This window comes from Pelodiscus sinensis, chromosome 6 (genome assembly GCF_049634645.1).
Source record: "Pelodiscus sinensis isolate JC-2024 chromosome 6, ASM4963464v1, whole genome shotgun sequence".
NCBI lineage: Eukaryota > Metazoa > Chordata > Testudines > Trionychidae > Pelodiscus > Pelodiscus sinensis.
In genome coordinates this window covers 88,073,957-88,093,977 of record NC_134716.1, presented here as the reverse complement: position 1 = coordinate 88,093,977, position 20,021 = coordinate 88,073,957, and the positions used below count along the sequence as shown (strand labels likewise).

At 43.3% G+C, this 20,021-nt stretch overlaps 1 protein-coding gene across 1 annotated transcript in view; it reads left to right on the top strand.

The window, feature by feature from the left end:
* Positions 1-20,021, top strand: part of SLC30A5 (solute carrier family 30 member 5) — a 35,295-nt gene that overhangs the window by 2,496 nt on the left and 12,778 nt on the right. Inside the window, exons 3-9 of the mRNA XM_006119161.4 lie at positions 3,809-3,875; positions 7,215-7,300; positions 11,261-11,348; positions 12,214-12,301; positions 16,943-17,019; positions 18,661-18,831; positions 19,504-19,792. Coding sequence (XP_006119223.2) covers positions 3,809-3,875; positions 7,215-7,300; positions 11,261-11,348; positions 12,214-12,301; positions 16,943-17,019; positions 18,661-18,831; positions 19,504-19,792 — 866 coding nt within the window. The remainder of the gene's footprint in view (positions 1-3,808; positions 3,876-7,214; positions 7,301-11,260; positions 11,349-12,213; positions 12,302-16,942; positions 17,020-18,660; positions 18,832-19,503; positions 19,793-20,021) is intronic.

The window sequence follows — 20,021 nt, the reverse complement described above, 5'->3', positions numbered from 1 at the left end:
AAACCCCCTTCTTTTGGAAGCCCCCTCATTCCTCGTTGAACGAGGAATACAGGGGCTGCCAAAAGAGCATATATGCAGGAAAATCTCCTGCAGTCTAGCCGTACCCTCACTGGGTTGAGACAGGATGTGTGGGCTCTGGGGTGGGAATGAGGGATTTAGATGTAGGAAAGGGTGAGAGGTGCAAGCTCTGGGAGGGAATTTGGATGCAGGAGGAGGTGGAGAAGGGGATGCTGGCTCAGGGAGGGGGCTCTATGCTGGGGAGTGTTGGGCTCAGGTGGAGGGTTGGGGTGCTGAGCAAGCCACAGGCTTGTGGATATGAGGGTGCAGGATTTTGGGTTAGGGTGTGTGAGGGACTCAGGGCAGGGAGGTTGGCTGTATGATGGGCTCAGGATACAGATTTGCAGAGTGTGAGTGGTATAAGAGTGTTGTGGCAATAGACTGAGGATGTGGAGGTGCAGGAGTTTGGGGATGAGAGAGGTTCAGGACAGGGGGTACCAGTCTATGATAGGCTCAGATTTGGGGTCGAGGTGGGGGGCACAGGAGTATTATGATGCTGTGGCCAGATGAGGGCTTGGCCCCAACTTGGGACTTGTTGGCCGGGCTTCATTTTTAAATAAAGTATTATGTCAAACACAAAAGATTTCAGCATTGTCTTTATTTATGAGAGGGGCGGGGAACCTGTTTTGAATCAGGGGTCACTGACCCACAGAAAAGTCAGTCGGGGCCACACAAGTGAGATATAAAAACACAACCCCTCCAAACCTCACTAATGTGGCCCCAACTGTGTTGGTGGGAGCAGGGGACAGGGTGGTTGGGCAGGGGGCCAATGGATGCTGTGGCAGGGGACAGAGTGCCGGTGGGTGCTGGGACAGGTTACTGGGGTGGGGGGGGGGACAGGGACCGGTACCTGGGGATCCTGCAGATTCACGCCAAGGCCCTGGAAGTATGTGGACTGCTCCTCCTGATGCCTTCCTGTGCTGGGAAGAGGGGGAGTCCTGGACCACGCCAGCCCCAACTGCTGGGTCAGCGTGCGCTGCCTGAGTAGCTGGAGCCAGCACACTGGAGACTTTATTCCCCCGCTGCCTTCCCGCACGGGGGAAGGGTGGAAGGGGAGTCCTGGACCGCGCCAGCCCCAACCGCTTGGGCAGCACACGCCTTGCTCCTCTGCTCCCCATGGCAGCGCGTGCCACCCAAGCAGCTGAAGCTGGTGCAGTCCCGAATCCCCAGCCCCTCCCCCGCATGCAGGAAGGCAGCAAGGGAACAAAGTCCCCAGCACATGAGGGACCGGCGTTTTAGGTACCGCGCCACTGTTGAGGGGAGGAGGTAGAGCAGCCCGATCACTTCCGGGACCTGGCACACACCTGCAGAACTCCCCCAACCCTGCAGGAAGCCCGCGTTACTTCCGTAGTCCCTGGAGGTAGCATCAGCGCGGCGTTAATCTTGGGGGGTGAAGGGCAGCAAGCAGGGGATGGGGGGCCAAAGCCTCGCGATCGACTGGTCGAGCCTCCAGGATCGACCCGTCAATCGCGATCGACAGGTTGGAGACCACGGCCCTAGGACATTTTCTGCAGTACCCCTTCCTAGACAGTCATTTCCCATTCTGTATGTATGAAACTGAGTGTTCCTTCCTAAGTGGTGTACTTTGCATTTGTCCTTATTGAATTTCATCCTGTTTACCTCAGACCATTTCTCTATGTCCAGGCCATTTTGAGTGTTAATCCTATCCTCTAAAGCACTTACAATCCCCTCCAGCTTTGTATTATCTGCAAACTTTGTGTACTTCCTATGCCATTATCTAAATCCTTGTTGAAAATATTGAACAAAACGAGTCCCAAAACTGACCCTTGCAGAACTCATTATACCTTTCCAGAGTGACTTTGAACCACTGATAACTACTCTCTGGGAATGGTTATCTAACCAGTTATGCACCCATCTTATAGTAGCCCTATATCTACTGTATTTCCCTAGCTTATTTATAAGGTCATGTGACACTATATCAAATGTTTTACTAAAGTCTAGGTATACAACATCTGCAGCTTCTCTCTTATGCACAAGGCTTGTTTTCCTATCAAAGAAAGCTATCAGGTTGGTTTGATGTGATTTGTTCTTTACAAGTTCATGCTCGCCATTACTTTTCACCTTATTATCTCCCAGATGTTTGCAAATAGATTCCTTAATTTGCTCCCTTATTTTTCCTGGCACAGAAGTTAAGCTGACTGGTCTGTAGTTTCCTGTGTTGTCTTTATTTCCCTTTTTTATTGATGAGCAGTGTATTTGTCCTTTTCCAGTCTTCTGGAATCTATGACCTTTCAAAGATGATAGAGGACATATGTGAGCCATTAGCTATCAGCTCCCTAAGTATTCTAGGATGCATTTGATCAGACCTTGGTGACTTGAAGAAACCTACATTTTTCTAAGCAATTTTTAACTTGTTCTTTTCCTATTTTAACTTCTGAAGCTACCTCATTTTCTCCATTTCTACATTTGCCATGCTAGGCATCCAATCACCGCCAGCCTTCTTGGTTAGAACTGAAGCCAGTATTGAGCACCTCTGGCATTTCCACGTTTTCATTATTTTTCCCCTCTTAATTGAGTAACGGGCCTACCTTGTGCTTGGTCTTCCTCCTCTTGCTCCTACATGCTGAACCTCTAAAATCTGGGACCCTCTTGTCTAGCAACATCTGTGGTCTGGCAAGCTGGCCAGGTTCGGAAGTGCAGCCCCGGCCGCACTGGTGGTAGGGCGTGCAGCCCTGATTGGGGCTGGAGTCAGTAGGGCCGGCGGGGGGCACAGCCCTGGTAGAGGCTGGAGTCAATGGGAGTGGTGCGGGGCCCTAGTTTGGGCAGGAGTCAATGGTGCCAGCACGTGGGTGTGCAGCCTGGCCCGGTGCTGGAGGTAGTGGGGTGGCCTCTGTCCAGGACTGGTGCAGTATGGGGGAAAAGGTGGCTAGATGCAGCAGGGCAGGCGGTACAGAGCACAGCCCCAAGTGGGAGCAGAACCCTACACCTGGGTAGGGAGCCTTGACCTGTCCTCCTTGTCTGGGAAATTCTGTGGTTTGAGACTATTCAGGTCCTGAGGGTGCTGGACAAGGGAGGTTCGACCTATAATATAGTTGTAGAATTATTTCTTGTTCTTCTTTGTTTCTAGATAGCTGTAAAAACTGTTCTGTAACTTGACAACTTTTACTAATATCAGTTAGTTTGTTTCAGGGATTTTTTTTTACTTGCCTATTCCCAAACAACATAATCCCTTTTTCTTTTAGTTCATTTTTTAATGTTTGTTGGGAATATAGGAGATTGAATTTAATGTTTCCAGTTTTAGTAGGGGTGAGTGGCTAGATTTAGTTCTTATGCACTCAGAACCCTTCAGATGGTGCACCTTATAAATGAAAATGTAAAAGTATTATATAATTATGCTCCCCTTCAAAACTATTCTTATCTACATGTTTTCTTATTTTCATCCCAGCTGAGTATGCATTAATAACCATTTGGCTATCCTCTACCAGACTTTTACGGCAAAGTGGGCTAGGATTAAAATTCATTTGCTACAAAATAGCTTACTGAAGTTTATGGCTATTTGAATAGCTGAAATAGGCTTTGGTGAACAGAAATAGAAAATCACTGTTTTTCTCCTCTGGAAAAAGTCTTGCGGCGGAGGGGGCATTAATTTAAAATATAAGTGGAGTTGTATAATTTACATTGGGAGAAACAATTGCCTAAAACTAGTTTGAATAGTAAAGTATCTACATTTGAACTGTGACCGAAAGTGTCCTTGAATTAGTACACTAATGGAGAATATTCCCCCTAATAGGTCTGCATTTTTTATGGTTTTGTTTCAAAAGCCATTTTCTTCTGGAAAAACTGTGACCAAGCGCCAGGTGAGTTGATTTATATTTAATGCTTAACCACACACTTTTAGATATTCTGGGACAATATGAATAAATTACTCTAGTAAAACATTTAGTTGCTGGGTGGAATCACAGGATGTTTCTTGTTTCATCTGGAAAATGTGGCTGGGATTTTCAGAATGACACTAGTGACTTAGTGCAAGTCCCTCCTATATTCCACAGGGGCCTATATTGTGTGGGAGGGTTTGAGCCATTAGCTTTTCAGCCCCTGTGTGCAGTTCCCACAGTGCAGAGAAAGTGAGAGCAGTTATCAGAATGGAGGTTTAAATATGGAGAGAGAGAACTTTTGTCATCAATCCTTCCTCTTCCCCACATTCATCTTTTTATAAAACTAGTAGATTTGCCAGCATTGGCTTGGGCCAGTAGCTCAATTAATTTTTTTTTCAATAAAAGGAAAATGTATATCCTTTATTTTAATTATATCTTTCAAAAGTAATATTATTTTTATGAAATGTGTTTTTATTTTGAATTTCTTAAAGGGATTATTAAACATTTTCCATTAAACTTTTGGTGATTTTTTTTAAATGGGAATTGCACCAAAAAAGAGCTATCATCAATTTGGTTTCCAATAGCACTGGCTTATAGTTCAAACCTTAAGCATTGATTTAGCTGTAGCAAAACAGAGCACTATTCCACATTTCTTCATTTATTTCTTTTCTGTAAGGTTTATTGAGAAGCAATCCTAATTCTAAATTCATCCTATTTCTCTGGCTTATCTTGATTCAGCCTCTTTCAACATTAACTTTCAGGACTATATTTGATTTGATTATTCTATTTCTGTTTGATTTTATAAGTAATCCCATTCCAAGCACATCCCATTTTCCTGGCACAACCGAAACTCTTACCTTGCTTAAAGTTATGTTCCGAGGAAGCTGTACACCAAATTTGGTGGTCCTAATTAATATTTAGGAGGTGTTCTTGATCAAACAGACAAACATATCTACTATCAGGACCACAAAATTCAGTATATGGCTTACTCTGATCATATCTTTAAGCAAAGTAAGGGTTTGAATGTGCCTGGAATATGGGATGACTTATAAAACCATACAGAAAGAGACAGAATCACCAGGCAAGTGAAAGGGGTTGGCTGGGGCTGTGCCCCTTCCTCCCCCTTCACTGGGGACAGACTCATCACTAAGCCTCCCACCCCCATTAGGGGAAAATGTATCCTAAAAGTAAATTTGGCTTGAAGAAGCTCATGGCAGACTTTAAGGAGAGTTACAGGGGGACCACATTTCTTGGTTTTGTCATACATGGGGGAAAAAAAATCTGTCTGCTTAAAGGTTTAATTTGGTCTTAACAAAAATATTGGATTTTTAAGATTTTTGGCATAAGAATAATTTGACTATATTATCTAAAAATAAAAATTGCATCTAATATTCTCTCATATAATATCCTGGAATAAACATAGCTTCATCAATACTGCAAGCAACAGATTTATTTTCTTAATTTAGACACACCTGTTGGGGGTGGTATCTTTTATTGAACCAAAAGTACTTCTCACTCACCTTATCTCTCTAAAATACATCCTAAATAGTCTTATTTTAATAAAATTGAGCTGCATCACTGTTGTGCTTAAAAGAAGCACTCGGGATCTTTTTCGGGGGGATAAGGCAACACACCACATGTATTGAACATCCATAGATTAATCAATACTTTATCATATGCATATGATACATTACACTCATGCACTCATACACACACAGACACAAGCACACTCCATCTTGTTGTTACCAATAGTTACTCCCCCTAACTACACTGGCCAGGTGAGTTGGATGGGAGAGCGGTGGAGGCGGGCTTCTGCCGATCTGGATCCATGCTCCAGTGTTGACAAGACGAAAACCGGGGGTCTCTCTGCAAGAAGCCTCATATTTATCCCTCTCTTGCAGCCAGTTAGTCATCACCTCCCCTTTTTTAATGCTGCTTCAAGGAGAGTTCTTTCAAGGGCAGGTACTTGCTGCTTTGACTCCCAAGGCAGTCTGTATGTCCAATCTTTTTTTCAATGAGCTCACTTCACAGGTATTGTCTTGGAACTGCTGCTGGAGGTGCTCACTTTTCATTCTCCATTCACACCTCATTCATTTCAACAGGACAATCAATGAAAGGAGAGAGATCTATTCTACTCCTAGTAAAAGACATTTTTCTGTACCTTAACTATTCCTAAGACCTATAACATAAAGAGCTTGATACAAAGTTTCTATGGAAAAGACTGGATACAAGGTTTCTCTTAATACAAGGGATTCTGTAAGAAGGCTTAACATAAAGATACATCTAAAAGGACAAGATCTATATATATATATATATATATAGACTTACAAAGTTTATGTTAATACAAAGTTATATGAGAATGTTACAGAGATTTATCCACATCACCTGATAAAGACTTCTAAATCATAATCCTTCACCTCAGGTGTATACTTAATTTATAAGCATATAAGTAGTCACAGTTGACTTCAGTAGAACTATTCCTTGGGATAAAATTAAGCAGATGTAAGTATTTCTAGGGTCAAGGCCTTTAGTCTTATAACTTTGAATAGCTTTATTTATCGCTACACGTGTTTGTCAGATGTATTTTATTATATAATGCACCACATTTAGGGACTACTAAGAAAATTTGATATCAGCCTAACTACTGTATTTTAGCAAATATAACCCACAGGTTATATGTGTTTTTACAAACCACAAACAAACCACACACACACACCGTGTGGTATACTCGTGCGCGGGGTATACAAAACTTTTTTTACTTACCTGGGGGTGAGTGCGGCTGCGTGGGAACCAGAGGGGTGAGTGCTCCCCTGCCTGGAGGCTGGCTAAGTCTCCCCCCCCCCCTCCCCCCCGGCACCATAAATTAGTGAATATACCCCCGACACAGTTTGAAATACAAGTCTTGTATACCCCATGGGCTATACTTGTGTGCGGGGTATACAGGGTTTTTTTTTTTTTTTACTCAGATAGCAAAAACCGCGGGGTATATTCAGGTGCAGGGTATATTTGCTAAAATACAGTACTGCAAACCATAGGGTTGTTTTTGGTTTTTTTAAGGGCAGTAAAACTACATTAAAAGTACTTGCTGTTGTGATAGAAAATGATAAAAGTAAAGAATTTCAGCCATAAAATGTCCATCCAAAGGTAAATATAATGGGGCACTGTGAAATAGTCAGGATCGGTCAGTTTGTTTTAATTTCTGAAGATACTCTGTCCCATGTATTTTAATGTTCCTTTAATATAGTGATCAGTATGTGAAATGAATGTAAGATGTTTGTTTGGAAAGCATACAGAAAATGTTAAAATATTTTTCTTTTATAGTGGATCAAAATAGTTAAACATGCTGTTGTTGGCTGTATCATTTCACTTCTGTGGTTTTTTGGCCTCACTCTTTGTGGACCCCTCAGGTAACGTACATGCTTGAAAGCATGTTTTATTTATATGAACTAGCCTAATTGGTTTTATAGTTATTTGAAATGGCAACTTTGCATGTGTAATTTCCTTTTAAATGAAGTATGTTTGAGAGGAATGTATTTGTTTATAAAAATAAATGCTCAGACGGGCACCATTATTCAGTTGCTGGGTTGCTGCAGGACATCCTAGTTTATTCTTAGTGTGAAGAGGCTGAGCATATGTGGTGATAATAGTCTTAGGGTCTGTGTAAAGCCGTGGTCACCAACCGGTCAATCGCGATCGACTAGTCTCGACCAGTCGATTGCGAGGCGTTTAGTCCCCCCCCATTTTCCTCCCACCCCCAAGAAGCCCCACTATCTACCTCCAACGTAGTGCTGGCTTCCCGCGGGGTGGACAGAACTTCCAGGGGTTCCGGAAGTGCGCTGGCTGCTTCCCTCCCACAGCTCTGTGGCATGCTGCGGGAGGGGGCATCGGCACTGGAGGAGGAGTGCGGCGGCTTCCCTGCACCGCAGGAGGGGTGAGTCGAGCACAGGGGTTTGGCTGCACTGCGAGAGGGGGGTTTGGCCCTGGGACAGGTGCCCGCGGGGGTTTGGCTGCACCGCGGGAGGCATGCGCTGGCCCCGGCGGAGGCACGCGCCCGTTTCCCAGGGGCAGGGGGAGGAGAATCCTGGGAGGAGGCGGGTGCAAGGGAGTGTCTGACCCCACTGTCCCCCACTCCCCAGCCTCAGAAACCTGTCCCCACTGGCACCCTTTCCCATCACCAGAACTCTGTCCCCACTGGCACCCTGTCCCCTGCTGAAGCACCCACTAGCACCCTTCCCTAGTACTATGTCCCCTGCTCCCACCAACACAATTGGGGCCACATTAATGGAGCTTGGGAGGGGTGGAGGAGACAATGCAGAAACTTTTTGTGTTTGACATAGTATTTTATTAGAAAATGAAGCCTGGCCAACAAACCCCCAGTTGGGGCCAAGCCCCCATCTGTCCACAGCATCATAACACTCCTGCACTCCCCTTTCCTCCAGACCCTACATCTGAACCTGTCATACACTGGAACCCTCTGCCCTGAGCTCCTCACATACCCCAACCCAAATTCCTGAACCCTCACATCCAGAAGTCTGTGGCTTGCTTAGTACCGCAACCCTCCATCTGACCAACACTGCCCGGCCTAGAGTGCCCTTCCCGAGCCAGTGTCCCCTTATCCACCTCCTCCTGCATCCAGATTTCCTCCCAGAGCTTGCACCTCTCACCCCTTCCCACATCCAAATCCCTCATTCTCACCACGGAGTCACACATCCTCTCTCAACCCAGCGAGGGTACGGCTAGACTGCAGGAGTTTTTCAGGATTCCGGAGATATCCCAGGAAAAACTCTTCTGCATCCAGGGATATGTTTGTTCCTCCACTTCTTTTAGTGGAAGAGCAAACATGATCTTTTGGTCAGCCCTATATTCCTCGTTCCATGTGGAATAAGGAGGCTTCCAAAAGAAGGGTTTTTTCTGACATTTGGTCCAGTCTAGACAGGCCAAATGTTGGAAAAACTTCTACTTACAGAAGAATTAGGGGAAAAAAGCAGCAGTATAAGGATTGGAGATAGCAAATGATGGAGAGGAGAAGAATAGAGAGGGTGGGGGGGGCTTCAAGGAAGGGGTGGGGTGGTAGATCTTGGCTTGTTCTGTCATTTAAAAAGTGATCTTGGGTGTAAAAAGGTTGGAGACCACTGGTGTAAAGAAAAAGTCCCTTGCATCATTCAATGATGATTAGGGACCTATCAAATTTACAGTTCATTGTGGTCAATTTCATGGTCATACAATTTTTAAAACTGTGAATATCATGATTTCAGATACCTAAATCTTTCTTATATTTTACTGTTGTGTACAGGCAGTCCCCGGGTTACGTACAAGATAGGGACTGTAGGTTTGTTCTTAAGTTGAATCTGTATGTAAGTCGGAACTGGCGTCCAGATTCAGCCGCTGCTGAAACTGACCGCCAGTTCTGACTTACATACAGATTCAACTTAAGAACCCCAAGCTTCCCCAAGTCAGCTGCTGCTGAAACTGATCAGCGGCTGATTCCAGGAAGCCTGGGGCAGAGCAACTGTGCCTCGGGCTTCCTGTAGTCAGCGCTGGTCAGTTTCAGCAGCGGCTGACTTGGGGACGCCTGGGGCAGAGCAGCTGGGGTGCTGCTGGGTTGCTCCAGTAGCACCGCTCCTCGGCGCTACTGGACCAACCCAGCAGCACCCCAGCTGCTCTGCCCCAGGCGTCCTGATTCAGCCACTACTGAAACTGACCAGCAGCGGCTGAATCAGGACCTGGGGCAGAGCAGCTGGGGTGCTGCCAGGTTGGTCCAGTAGTGCCCAGAGCGGCACTGCAGGACCAATCGGCAGCGCCCCAGCTGCTCTGCCCCAGGGTCCAAAACAAAAGCCTGGTCTGCTGGGGGGGGAGCACACTAGCTGCGCCCCCCCCCCATTCCGCCCCCAGCAGACCAGGGACACGGGAGCAGAGCCGCAGCGGCAGCGGGGTGCCGCGCCTCTGAGTCTTTGCTCTAGCAAAGTCTCAGAGGCGCGGGACCCCGCCGCGGCTGCGGCTTCAGTCCCGGTGCCTGTGGTCTGCTGGGGACGGTCCCCAGCAGACCACAGGCACCGGGACTGAAGCGGCAGCAGCGGCGGTTCCCCGCGCCTCTGAAGCCGCAGCCGCGGCGGGTTCCCGCGCTTCTGAGGCTTTGCTCTGGCAAAGCCTCAGAAGCGCGGGAACCCGCCCGGTGCCCCTGGTCTGCTGGAGATGGTCTCCAGCAGACCAGGGGCACCGGAGCAGCTTACGAACGGGGCTTTCTCGCCCTGGAGCTCGCAGGTAGCAATCCGCCACCTCGACCTCCGGGGCGAGAAAGCCCCGTTCGTAAGTGCGGATCCGACATAAGTCGGATCCGCGTAAGTCGGGGACTGCCTGTAATTGTAGGAGTCCTGACAAAAACAAAAAAAAGGAGTAGTGGAGGGACTCAAAAGATTATTGTAGAGCAGGGGTGAGGAATAATTTTTTCAGAGGGGCCACTTCATAAACTTTAGTATGTGGTCAAGTGCCAGGCACTCATAAGGGGCAGGGACTTGGGTGAAAAGTGGATTCCCTCTAGGTGCCACGTGCCCCTTGCGGGGGGAGGAAACTTCACACACTCCCGCAGCCTCCATGCCAATCAGGATCTGCAGATGGGAGAGTACATATACTTATTTGCTGTTCAAAATGGCTGGCGGTTTCCTCTATGGAGCTGCAAGCCGTTTTGAATAGCGAATTACTTTGTACATTCCTCTGCCCCCAAGTCTCAATTGGCCTGGTAGTGGCGGAGAAGGCCGTATCAAACAGCTTGGTGGGCCAGATGTTGCCCACCCCGTTGTAGAAAAAGTTGCGGTATGGCTACCCGTACTTCCAAATCCAAAAGTGAGAACTATATGTTGTCAGCATTGAAGAGCTTGTTTGAGAAAGGAGAGTAGTGGAAATCAACTAGTCAATAATCAGACATTAACAAAAAGAAAAGGTCCTCTTCCCAGCCGGAGAACAGGGTAAATACTTATTCAGATTTATCAGACCTTTTTTTATGTTAACATTAATTCCATCTTGCGCAGTTTGATTCTTGATGCTCTCATAAAATATGATATTGTTTAAAAAAGGTTTAGGTCATTGTTACTACTCAGTTACTGTACATGATGTATGTTTGAGCTAGAAAACAGGGTGTTTTTATGTGATTTGTCAGTGTGGTAGAGTTTCACAACAAGTGGATTGCTGGACTAGATATCAGTTTCCCTTCCATCTTTTGAATTGCACAATGTTATTTATGAAGCCATAGAACAAATCCTTGTGGTCCTTTCCATTTAATGTTAGTTGAAGGTATGTCAGATAGGTATTTCAAGCTCATGCACCATATTTAAATGCACATGATAAAAATTAGCATCTTTCTTGTTTTGTAGGACATTGTTGCTGTTTGAACACAGTGATGTTGTTGTTGTCTCACTGCTTAGTGTATTGTTCACAAGTTCTGGAGGAGGACCAGCAAAGGTATTTAAATATTTTTTGTTGAAAATAGTTACATATTATAAAATTAGAGTTCTAAATATAACAGGTATTTAAAAATACAGTAGAGGTAACCTAATTATTTCAGACACAAATTTATAAGATAAATTAAGTATATTTTAAGCTTAAATGTAGATGAACTACAATTTGTACTTTCTTTTTTAAATTAAATATGTAATGGTTGCACATACTGGGAGTAACAATATAGAAAGCTGTTTGAGATGTATGGTGATAAAGACATGCAAGGACTTATCATTTGTATGCAGAAGAAACTTAAAATGCAGTATTTGTCACTCTGATAGTACTTTCCACCCAAGGACTTCAAAGTGATTTACAAACTATAGTAAATTAAGCTTCATATCTCTGTGAGCAGAGAGACAAGGAAATATTATTCCCATCTTAAGGATGTTTCAGCTGAAGTACAGACAGATTAGGTGACATTCCTACGATCATACAGCAGCCATAGCCATATTCTCAAGACAAATTATATATACCTTTCATCTGTAACTCTCATGTACTTTGTAAGGGAAACAAAAAATATCCCCATTTTACAGATGGGGGCAGAGGAAATGAGGTACAGAATTGCTGTGACTTGCTCAAAGTCACCTAACAAGTCAGATAAAACCTGAATATAGGTTTTGTTTTTTAACCAAGATCAGTTTCTCCAAATGTAACTTTTAATTGAAGGATTTTGTTTTTCTCATGTTTATACTTATATGCTCATACGTGGGGAGGGGAAATACCTTTGCCTGGCTTGTAGAGCTTTTTGTTTGTTTTGGGGTTTTTTGCAATTTTTAGTGTTTATCCAAATAAGCCGTTTTATATTGATTGCCTTTTGTTGTCTTTTCAGACAAGGGGTGCTGCCTTTTTCATCGTAGCTGTGATCTGCTTATTGCTTTTTGATAATGATGATCTCATGGCTAAAATTGCAGAACATCGTATCCTTTTTTATGTGTTAGGAGTAAAAGTGTAGTTAGCCTTGTTTCAGCTGCGTTTTCCTATCCAGAGCATTGTACTCATGACTGGAAAGAAAATAGGAAATAATCATTCTGAACAACTAATCTAGTCAAATGCATGTCATTAGTCACCGTATATACTCGAGTATAAGCCGACCCGAATATAAGCCGAGGCACCTAATTTTACCACAAAGAACTGGGAAAAAATATTGACTCGAGTATAAGCCTAGGGTAGGAAATGAGGCAGCTACTGGTAAATGTAAAAAATGAAGATAGATACCAATAAAATTACATGAATATTTATTTCAAAGAAAAACAATAACCTAGCTCTGTAAGTGGAAAAGGGGGTCAACAAAAACAATATGGTATCAAAAATACCGTAACTCCCGCTCAAAGTCCTCCCGCCAATCCAATGAGCCCCTGAAGGGCCGCCTGCAAGAAAGCGCCCAGCACCAGTCACACACGGGAACAGACGCATGCTATCAGCCCCACATCATGCTTTATATGGCCACCCACCACCAGAGTATCCAGGGGCCAGATTTTCAAAGGTATTTTAGGCATGTAAAAGTTGCAAATAGGCATCTAGTGGGATTTTCACTAAGCAGGGGAGGTGTTAACTCCCACTGAGAATGCTTTGTCCCCAGCTTCCATCCTGGTCTTATGATGTGCATTTTCCCAGAACAGCACAGCCCTTGTGGGGCTTTATATGCCACCGTTTGGTCTTTGAAGTAGCTGGGGCTTGATCCATCCATGGCATTGACGAGTAGGATCAAAGCCTTAAACTGGCATTGGTAGCTGACATACAGCCAGGGTCTCCAGCACGGAGAAGGCAAGCAGCTACAGTCTTTATCATCTGCAGGCTCTGAATCAGCTCTGCCATGACATCTCATGATGAACCAGAGGAGAAGACTTCAGACACTCACCGGGTCTGCCTCTGTGTTCTTAACAAGGAACCCCCGAGCAGCCGCAACCCAAGCGGCCGGCAGAGGCTCCGAGCGCCCCGCGCAGAGACGGCCCCCAACACACGGAGCCCAGCCCGCTCCCGGCAGCGCCCCCCGCCCCGAGCGCCTCGGTTACCGGGGCCAGAGCTCCGGGCTCACGCGGCTAGACCCGGCCGGTGGCAGAGACGCGCTGAGCCCGCCCGCCTCAGTTCTCGAGACGCTGACTCGAGTATAAGCCGAGGGGGGCATTTTTCAGCACAAAAAAATGTGCTGAAAAACTCGGCTTATACTCGAGTATATACGGTAACTTTAGTCTTTATAATATTGCTATAAATAATTACCAACTAAATGAATAATGACAGAAAAATCCCAATTTAGTTGATTATCAAGTCCCTTCAAATAACTAGAATCTTCTCTGTTCAGTTTCCTTCTTAGAGAAAGCTTGAAGCATATGTCCCAGAAGTTGTGGATTCTCAGAATCTCATAGTATATCTTTGTGGATTGGTAGCTGGTGTAAATCTCCCCACTTCAAAGCTGAACCTCACTGTTTCGCTAGTCAATTTTGTGTCTGGGATATATGCCATGGTTTTTTGTTCTGAGGTGCTCAAAGAATTTTTTTCAGGCAATTGATTTAGATGCAGGAGAGTTTGTCCTTTGGGAGGAATTGTGGGAAGGGCATTAGAAGACTGTCGGCACTTGAGTGCTTCCTCACTGCAAATTTATTAGCTTTCAGCGTAAATTAGAGGATCCTGAGTTCTACAAATGCAACGAGGTAAGACAGGCCATCCTTAAAGCAACTCCAAACCTGAATCAAAGTATTTTCTATGTGGACAATGAGGTTAAAGCCAAGATAATAGCATTAGCTAAATGTGCAGCATAAACATGACAACAGAAAACCACACTGCTTTGACATCTATATCATAGAATTCTAGAATACTAGGACTGGAAGGGACCTCGAGAAGTCATCGAGTCCAGTCCCCTGCCCTCATGGCAGGACCCAGTACTGTCTTGACCATCCCTGATAGACATTTATCTAACCTACTCTTAAATATCTCCAGAGATGGAGATTCCACAGTCTCCCTAGGCAATTTATTCCAGTGTCTAACCATCCTGACAGTTAGGAACTTTTCCCTAATGTTCAACCTAAACATCCGTTGCTGCAATTTAAGTCCATTGCTTCTTGTTCTATCCTCAGGGGCCAGGAAGAACAAGTTTTCTCCCTCCTGCTTGTGACACCCTTTTACATACCTGAAAACCACTGTCATGTCCCCCTCAATCTTCTCTTTTCCAAACTAAACAAGCGCAGTTCTTTCAGTCTTCCTTCATAGGTTATGTTCTCTAGACCTTTAATCATTTTTGTTGCTCTTCTCTGTACTTTCTCCAGTTTCTCCCATGTCTTTCTTGAAATGTGGTGCCCAGAACTGGACACAATACTCCAACTGAGGCATAATCAGCGCAGAGTAGAACGGAAGAATGACGACTTGTGTCTTGCTCACAACACACCTGTTAATACATCCTAGAATCATGTTTGCTTTTTTTGCAACAGCATTACACTGTTGACTCATATTTAGCTTGTGGTCCACTATAACCCCTAGATCCCTTTCTGCCGTTCTCCTTCCTAGACAGTCGCTTCCCATTCTGTATGTGTGAAACTGATTGTTCCTTTCTAAGTGGAGCACTTTGCATTTGTCCTTATTAAACTTCATCCTGTTTACCTCAGACTATTTCTCCAATTTGTCCAGATCATTTTGAATTATGATCTAAGTTTAGTCACCCTCTATTAACATTTTTGGCCTGAGTATCTAGTATCTTTTGGCTTGAGCATCTTGCAGCATGCTCAGAAGATCAACCATCTTTGGCCCTTTCAGATGTGGGAGAAGAAAGTTTGCTTGAATGCCTCAGGTGATAACTCCCAATTTGAATTGATGGCCTCTAAGATGCTCAGGAAACCTGCACTTTGAATTATAGTTGGAAGTTAATTTAATCTGCTTTCTATGTGAAATACCTCTTAGTGGGATGTTCTGTACAAACTAAAGTTTCCTAAGAGTCTTCAAATATGGCCCAGTTTGGAGCATATTTCATTCATTGTTGGTGACACAGGTAACAGACAAGACTCCTGGAAAATGAACCAAAGTAACACAGTGGATAAACATCGCTGTCACCATTTCTTCTAATTAACTTGTCTAAAACCTTCATCATTTCAGTCTGATCTGCATTGAACTTCATTTGGCTGGTCTATTAGAATTATTAGTTATATTGTAAAGTATTAATGTAGAAGATCAGATACTAATTTAACCACAAATTCCTTTACCTCCAAAGGCGGAATGGTATTTCATGTAATTGCTCTAAACATACTTATCAGTCTAAAAGTAAGCAATTACTACACCCAATACAACAACAAAAGTATTTGTAAGCATGCAATCAGTACACAGTACTTACAAGTTAGGTCACATGTAGGGAAAACTGTCTCATGGTGATTGCTCCAGCATGGATAGACGACCCTCAGATTCTTAACTCTTGGTGTACCCTTTAATAAACAAATGATGCCATAGCCAATTGCCACTTCAGCTAACAATCTGAAACTGACACACTAATTTTCAGTTTTAATCCAGATAAGATTTATAACTTCTTTTCTTCTTATTTCTTCCCCTCTTTCCTGCTGACCAACAGCTTTTTCGTTGCATGTGGGTTTACGTAGACTTTGTTTTTAAGATAGCACTGGGATGTGGGTTAGGAGGGTCCATATTGGCTCCTTTTAGGATAGCTTCTTTTTTCTTTTTTTTTTCTTTTTTAAAACCATCTGCAATCACTCCTATTGTGCAAAGGACAACATTTTAGAAGCTTTCCCTTGTGTCATTAATTCTTTTTTTCAGCCAAACAGTCTGTCTGCTCCATTCCTTCTGGCATTAAGTTATTTTCAAGTCCTTCCTCCTATTTTCTGGTAAGGGTTTTTATTTAAAATACTTAATTTCTTAACCAAACTCAAGATAAACTTGAAATTAAAGAATTAGAGTTATTTTGCATGGTCTCTCATCCACACCCAGTATGAGTGAAATTAGTCTAAGTTAAAATAATTCTTTTGCTAGTTAAAGGAATAATTTTTTAAATCTTTTCTTGATTGCACCTCTATCAATTTCATTAATTTTCTTAAGTTTAAATTTTTGTTTGGAAACTCTTCAAAAGTAGTCTATGAATAGAATTGTTCATAGTTTAGATATTTCACTGATTAAAAAAATTGTAATCTTCCAGTGTAAGTCATAAAAGTTTATTTCTGGTATCCTGTTCATCCTCTTAAGTCCATACAATTGCCAGATTGAACACCAATATTAAGACGGTCTTATGTGAAATATTTACAGTTCTGTCATTGGATAACATTTTGAGTATTTCCCTAGTGAAACAGACTCTGTAGTTTTAAAATATTTAAAATTATTTAAACTTCAGAGCTTAATTTGATTCAAATTGTACTTTCTTTAAAGGTACATTGATTCTATTACTGATCTATAGTATTTACAGTTTCTGGATCTCTTGTGTACCGGTAGCTGTGTATTCTATATTTTTTTAAAATAACAGTAAATCACTAGTGATCCTTATGAGGATGAGATGTTTTTAATTCTGCTGAGATGTGGTTGGGCAATAGAAAGAGGGTTCACTGGGAAAATCTTCCTTAACTGAATTTGTTTAGCTGAGGGACATCATGATAGTGCTCTTACCCATGTTCTTCATACAATCATTGCTTTCCTAGGAGTTGCAGATCACAAGGTAAATTGCTTTCTTCTGTAATCTGTATACAGGCAGTCCCCGGGTTACGTACAAGATAGGGACTGTAGGTTTGTTCTTAAGTTGAATCTGTATGTAAGTCGGAACTGGCATCCAGATTCAGCCGCTGAAACTGATCAGCAGCGGCTGAATCAGGACTCCTGGGGCAGAGCAGCTGGGGTGCTGCCTGGTTGGTCCAGTAGCGCCAAGGAGCGGTGCTGCGGGACCAACCGACAGCGCCCCACCTGCTCTACCACAGGCCCCAGGCTTTGCTCCACGTCTCCCTGGTCTGCTGGGGGGGGGCACTAGCTGCGTCCCCCCCCCCCCAGCAGACCAGGGAGACGCTGAGCAAAGCGGCGGAGGACCCGAGGCCGGACCCGCGGCCGCTTCCAGATCAGCTGGAAGCGCCCCGGGTCCGGCCGGGTCCTCCGCCGCTTTGCTCCCCGTCTCCCTGGTCTGCTGGCTCCCCCAGCAGACCAGGGAGACGGGGAGCAGCTTTTCTCGCCCCGGAGGAGGCGGGCGGCGGGACCAGGCATCCCGCCGCTTCAGTCCTCCAGGGCGAGAAAATCCCCATTCGTAACTGCGGATCTGACATAAGTCGGATCCGCATAACTCGGGGACTGCCTGTAGTGAATTATTGACTGATGTATTCATAAAAGGATCTGAGGAGAGCTGCATCAATTCAAAATGTCCTCTCCATTATTTATTAGTATTTTGTTATAGTATAAAATCTGAGAGTATCTATTAAATTTACTCCTTTTTTACTTGAAATAGAACTATTTCAGGGGTGACTTTTGTCTACTAAGGATTATGCATAGCTAACCAGTCATCATCTTGTGTCTCCATTTCTTTCCCACTTGGAGCCCATGAGCCATATTCTTCTACCTTTTCTTGAGTTGTGTGGTACCTAACTTTCCCCGTAGCCTTATTTTAATTAGTGGAATTTTAACTGAGTAAAGTATCAGAATCATGCTTATTGCTGTGTTTTTTGGAACTGCTTGTCACACTCTTGTTAGTTCTGTTGCTGGAACTTCTGTACTGGCAAATAAAAAACCAAAAAGAAACTTCTAAATTTATGGCACAGCTAGAAAATATCAGCATTACTTCAAAACAAATCAGACCGATTGAATTAAGTGCAATTGGTTAGCCTAGTACAGGGTAGATTAGACTTAAGAAATGAGAAGCTAATTTTGTATATGCAAATACATTTTACAAAGATTAGGAAACAATTGCCAAAGAAAAGGTAGGGAAGAAATGACACAAGGCTTTAGTGAAGGTAGATAAATTCAAAGAGTATGGAAGACATAAGATGGAGACTAGAGTAACTTTGATTCCAATTTATTTCCACATGTTTCCCATGTGCTACTTTGGGCAATGTCCCTTCTTCCACACACAAAGAGAAATTAAAGATGGGGTTCACATTAGAAATACCAGGAGCTGCAAACTAAAAGTCATAAAACATTACTGTTAGAAAATAAATCTTATCTTTAACTGGAGTGTGAAGGAGAATTTCCCTTTCTGTCTTTTTCCTTAATATATGAGGAGATAAGGGAAAGAAAATTAGTACTCTTTAATAAATACTAGTTATATTGGAGTGAGAGAGTTGACTGTAAATGCCTTTAATAATATCTATCTGTATTCCAGGGTGGAGTGCTGTTGCTGGTACTGGCATTGTGTTGCAAAGTTGGTTTTCATATGGCTTCACGCAAGCTCTCTGTAGATGTAGGTGGAGCCAAGCGTCTTCAAGCTTTGTCTCATCTTGTTTCTGTTCTTCTGTTGTGCCCATGGGTCATCGTCCTATCTCTGACAACTGAGGTAACTGCACAAGAATGTTCTTTAGCAAAAGTGAATGATATTCTAACTGCATTTGTGAACTTCAAAATATACCTTTTTGTTATAAGAATTTTACATTATCAAAACTTTACTTTCCTTAAGATTTTTGATTAAATAGTTTTCATATGCATAGTATTTCTGATACCTACTTGTGTGGGAAGTCGTAAGAAGAGGCTATATTGGACTGCGCACAGTAGTTTGTTTTCTCTACTAACCAGTCAGTGATGATATTATTGTTTCTCTCGGGAAAGAAATTGTTTCTCTTGGGGAATACATGTTTGTTCTAGCTTTCAGGCTTTTCACCATTATCTCTGTACAGATAGATTAATAGAAAACATTTGTATAGCAAATCAGCTTCATTAATTTCCTAACTAGGTGCTTTTCTAGATTTGTCCACAGCTGTTGGACTTGAAGCAGTAATTCAGGCAATTTCTGTGGTCTGTGTTGTACAGGAGGTCAGACTAGATGATCATGATGGTCCCCTGTGGTCTTAAAAAAATCTATGAATCTGTGGACAACTGTTTATTTAAAGTGTGTAATGTATAGCGAAAGTGAAGTAGACTAAATACTAGATACATAAACTGGTACTTTATGTAGGTGACACTCTGCCAACTTGTGATGAGTGCTACTAAGAATTTGTTCTTTTTATCACAGAGTAAAGTAGAATCCTGGTCCTCTCTCATCATGCCTTTCATAACAGTTATCTTTTTCGTCATGATCTTGGATTTTTATGTGGAGTCCATATGTTCTGTCAAGATGGAAGCCTCAAAGTGTGCCCGTTATGGATCGCTGCTCATTTTCATTAGTGCGCTGCTCTTTGGCAGCTTCTGGACGCATCCAATAACAGATCAGCTTCGAGCTATGAACAAGCCAGCACACCATGAGATCACAGAGCATGTGCTTTCTGGAGGAGTGGTAGTGAGTGCCATTTTTTTCATTTTGTGTACGTATTCTTTTTTCCTTTCAATTATAAACCAGATAAAAATAATTGTATATTAATGGAAGGTCACAAAAAATATTTCCCTATAGAATTCCACATCTGTTGCTTCTGTGGATTCATGGGGTGAGGGAAAACAGCATGGTATTGTAGACTTGCAGGTACACTCATAATTCATTGCCTACAAAAAAGGATACAATAAAACTGCTTGCTTGTGGAACTGATCCAATCTAGT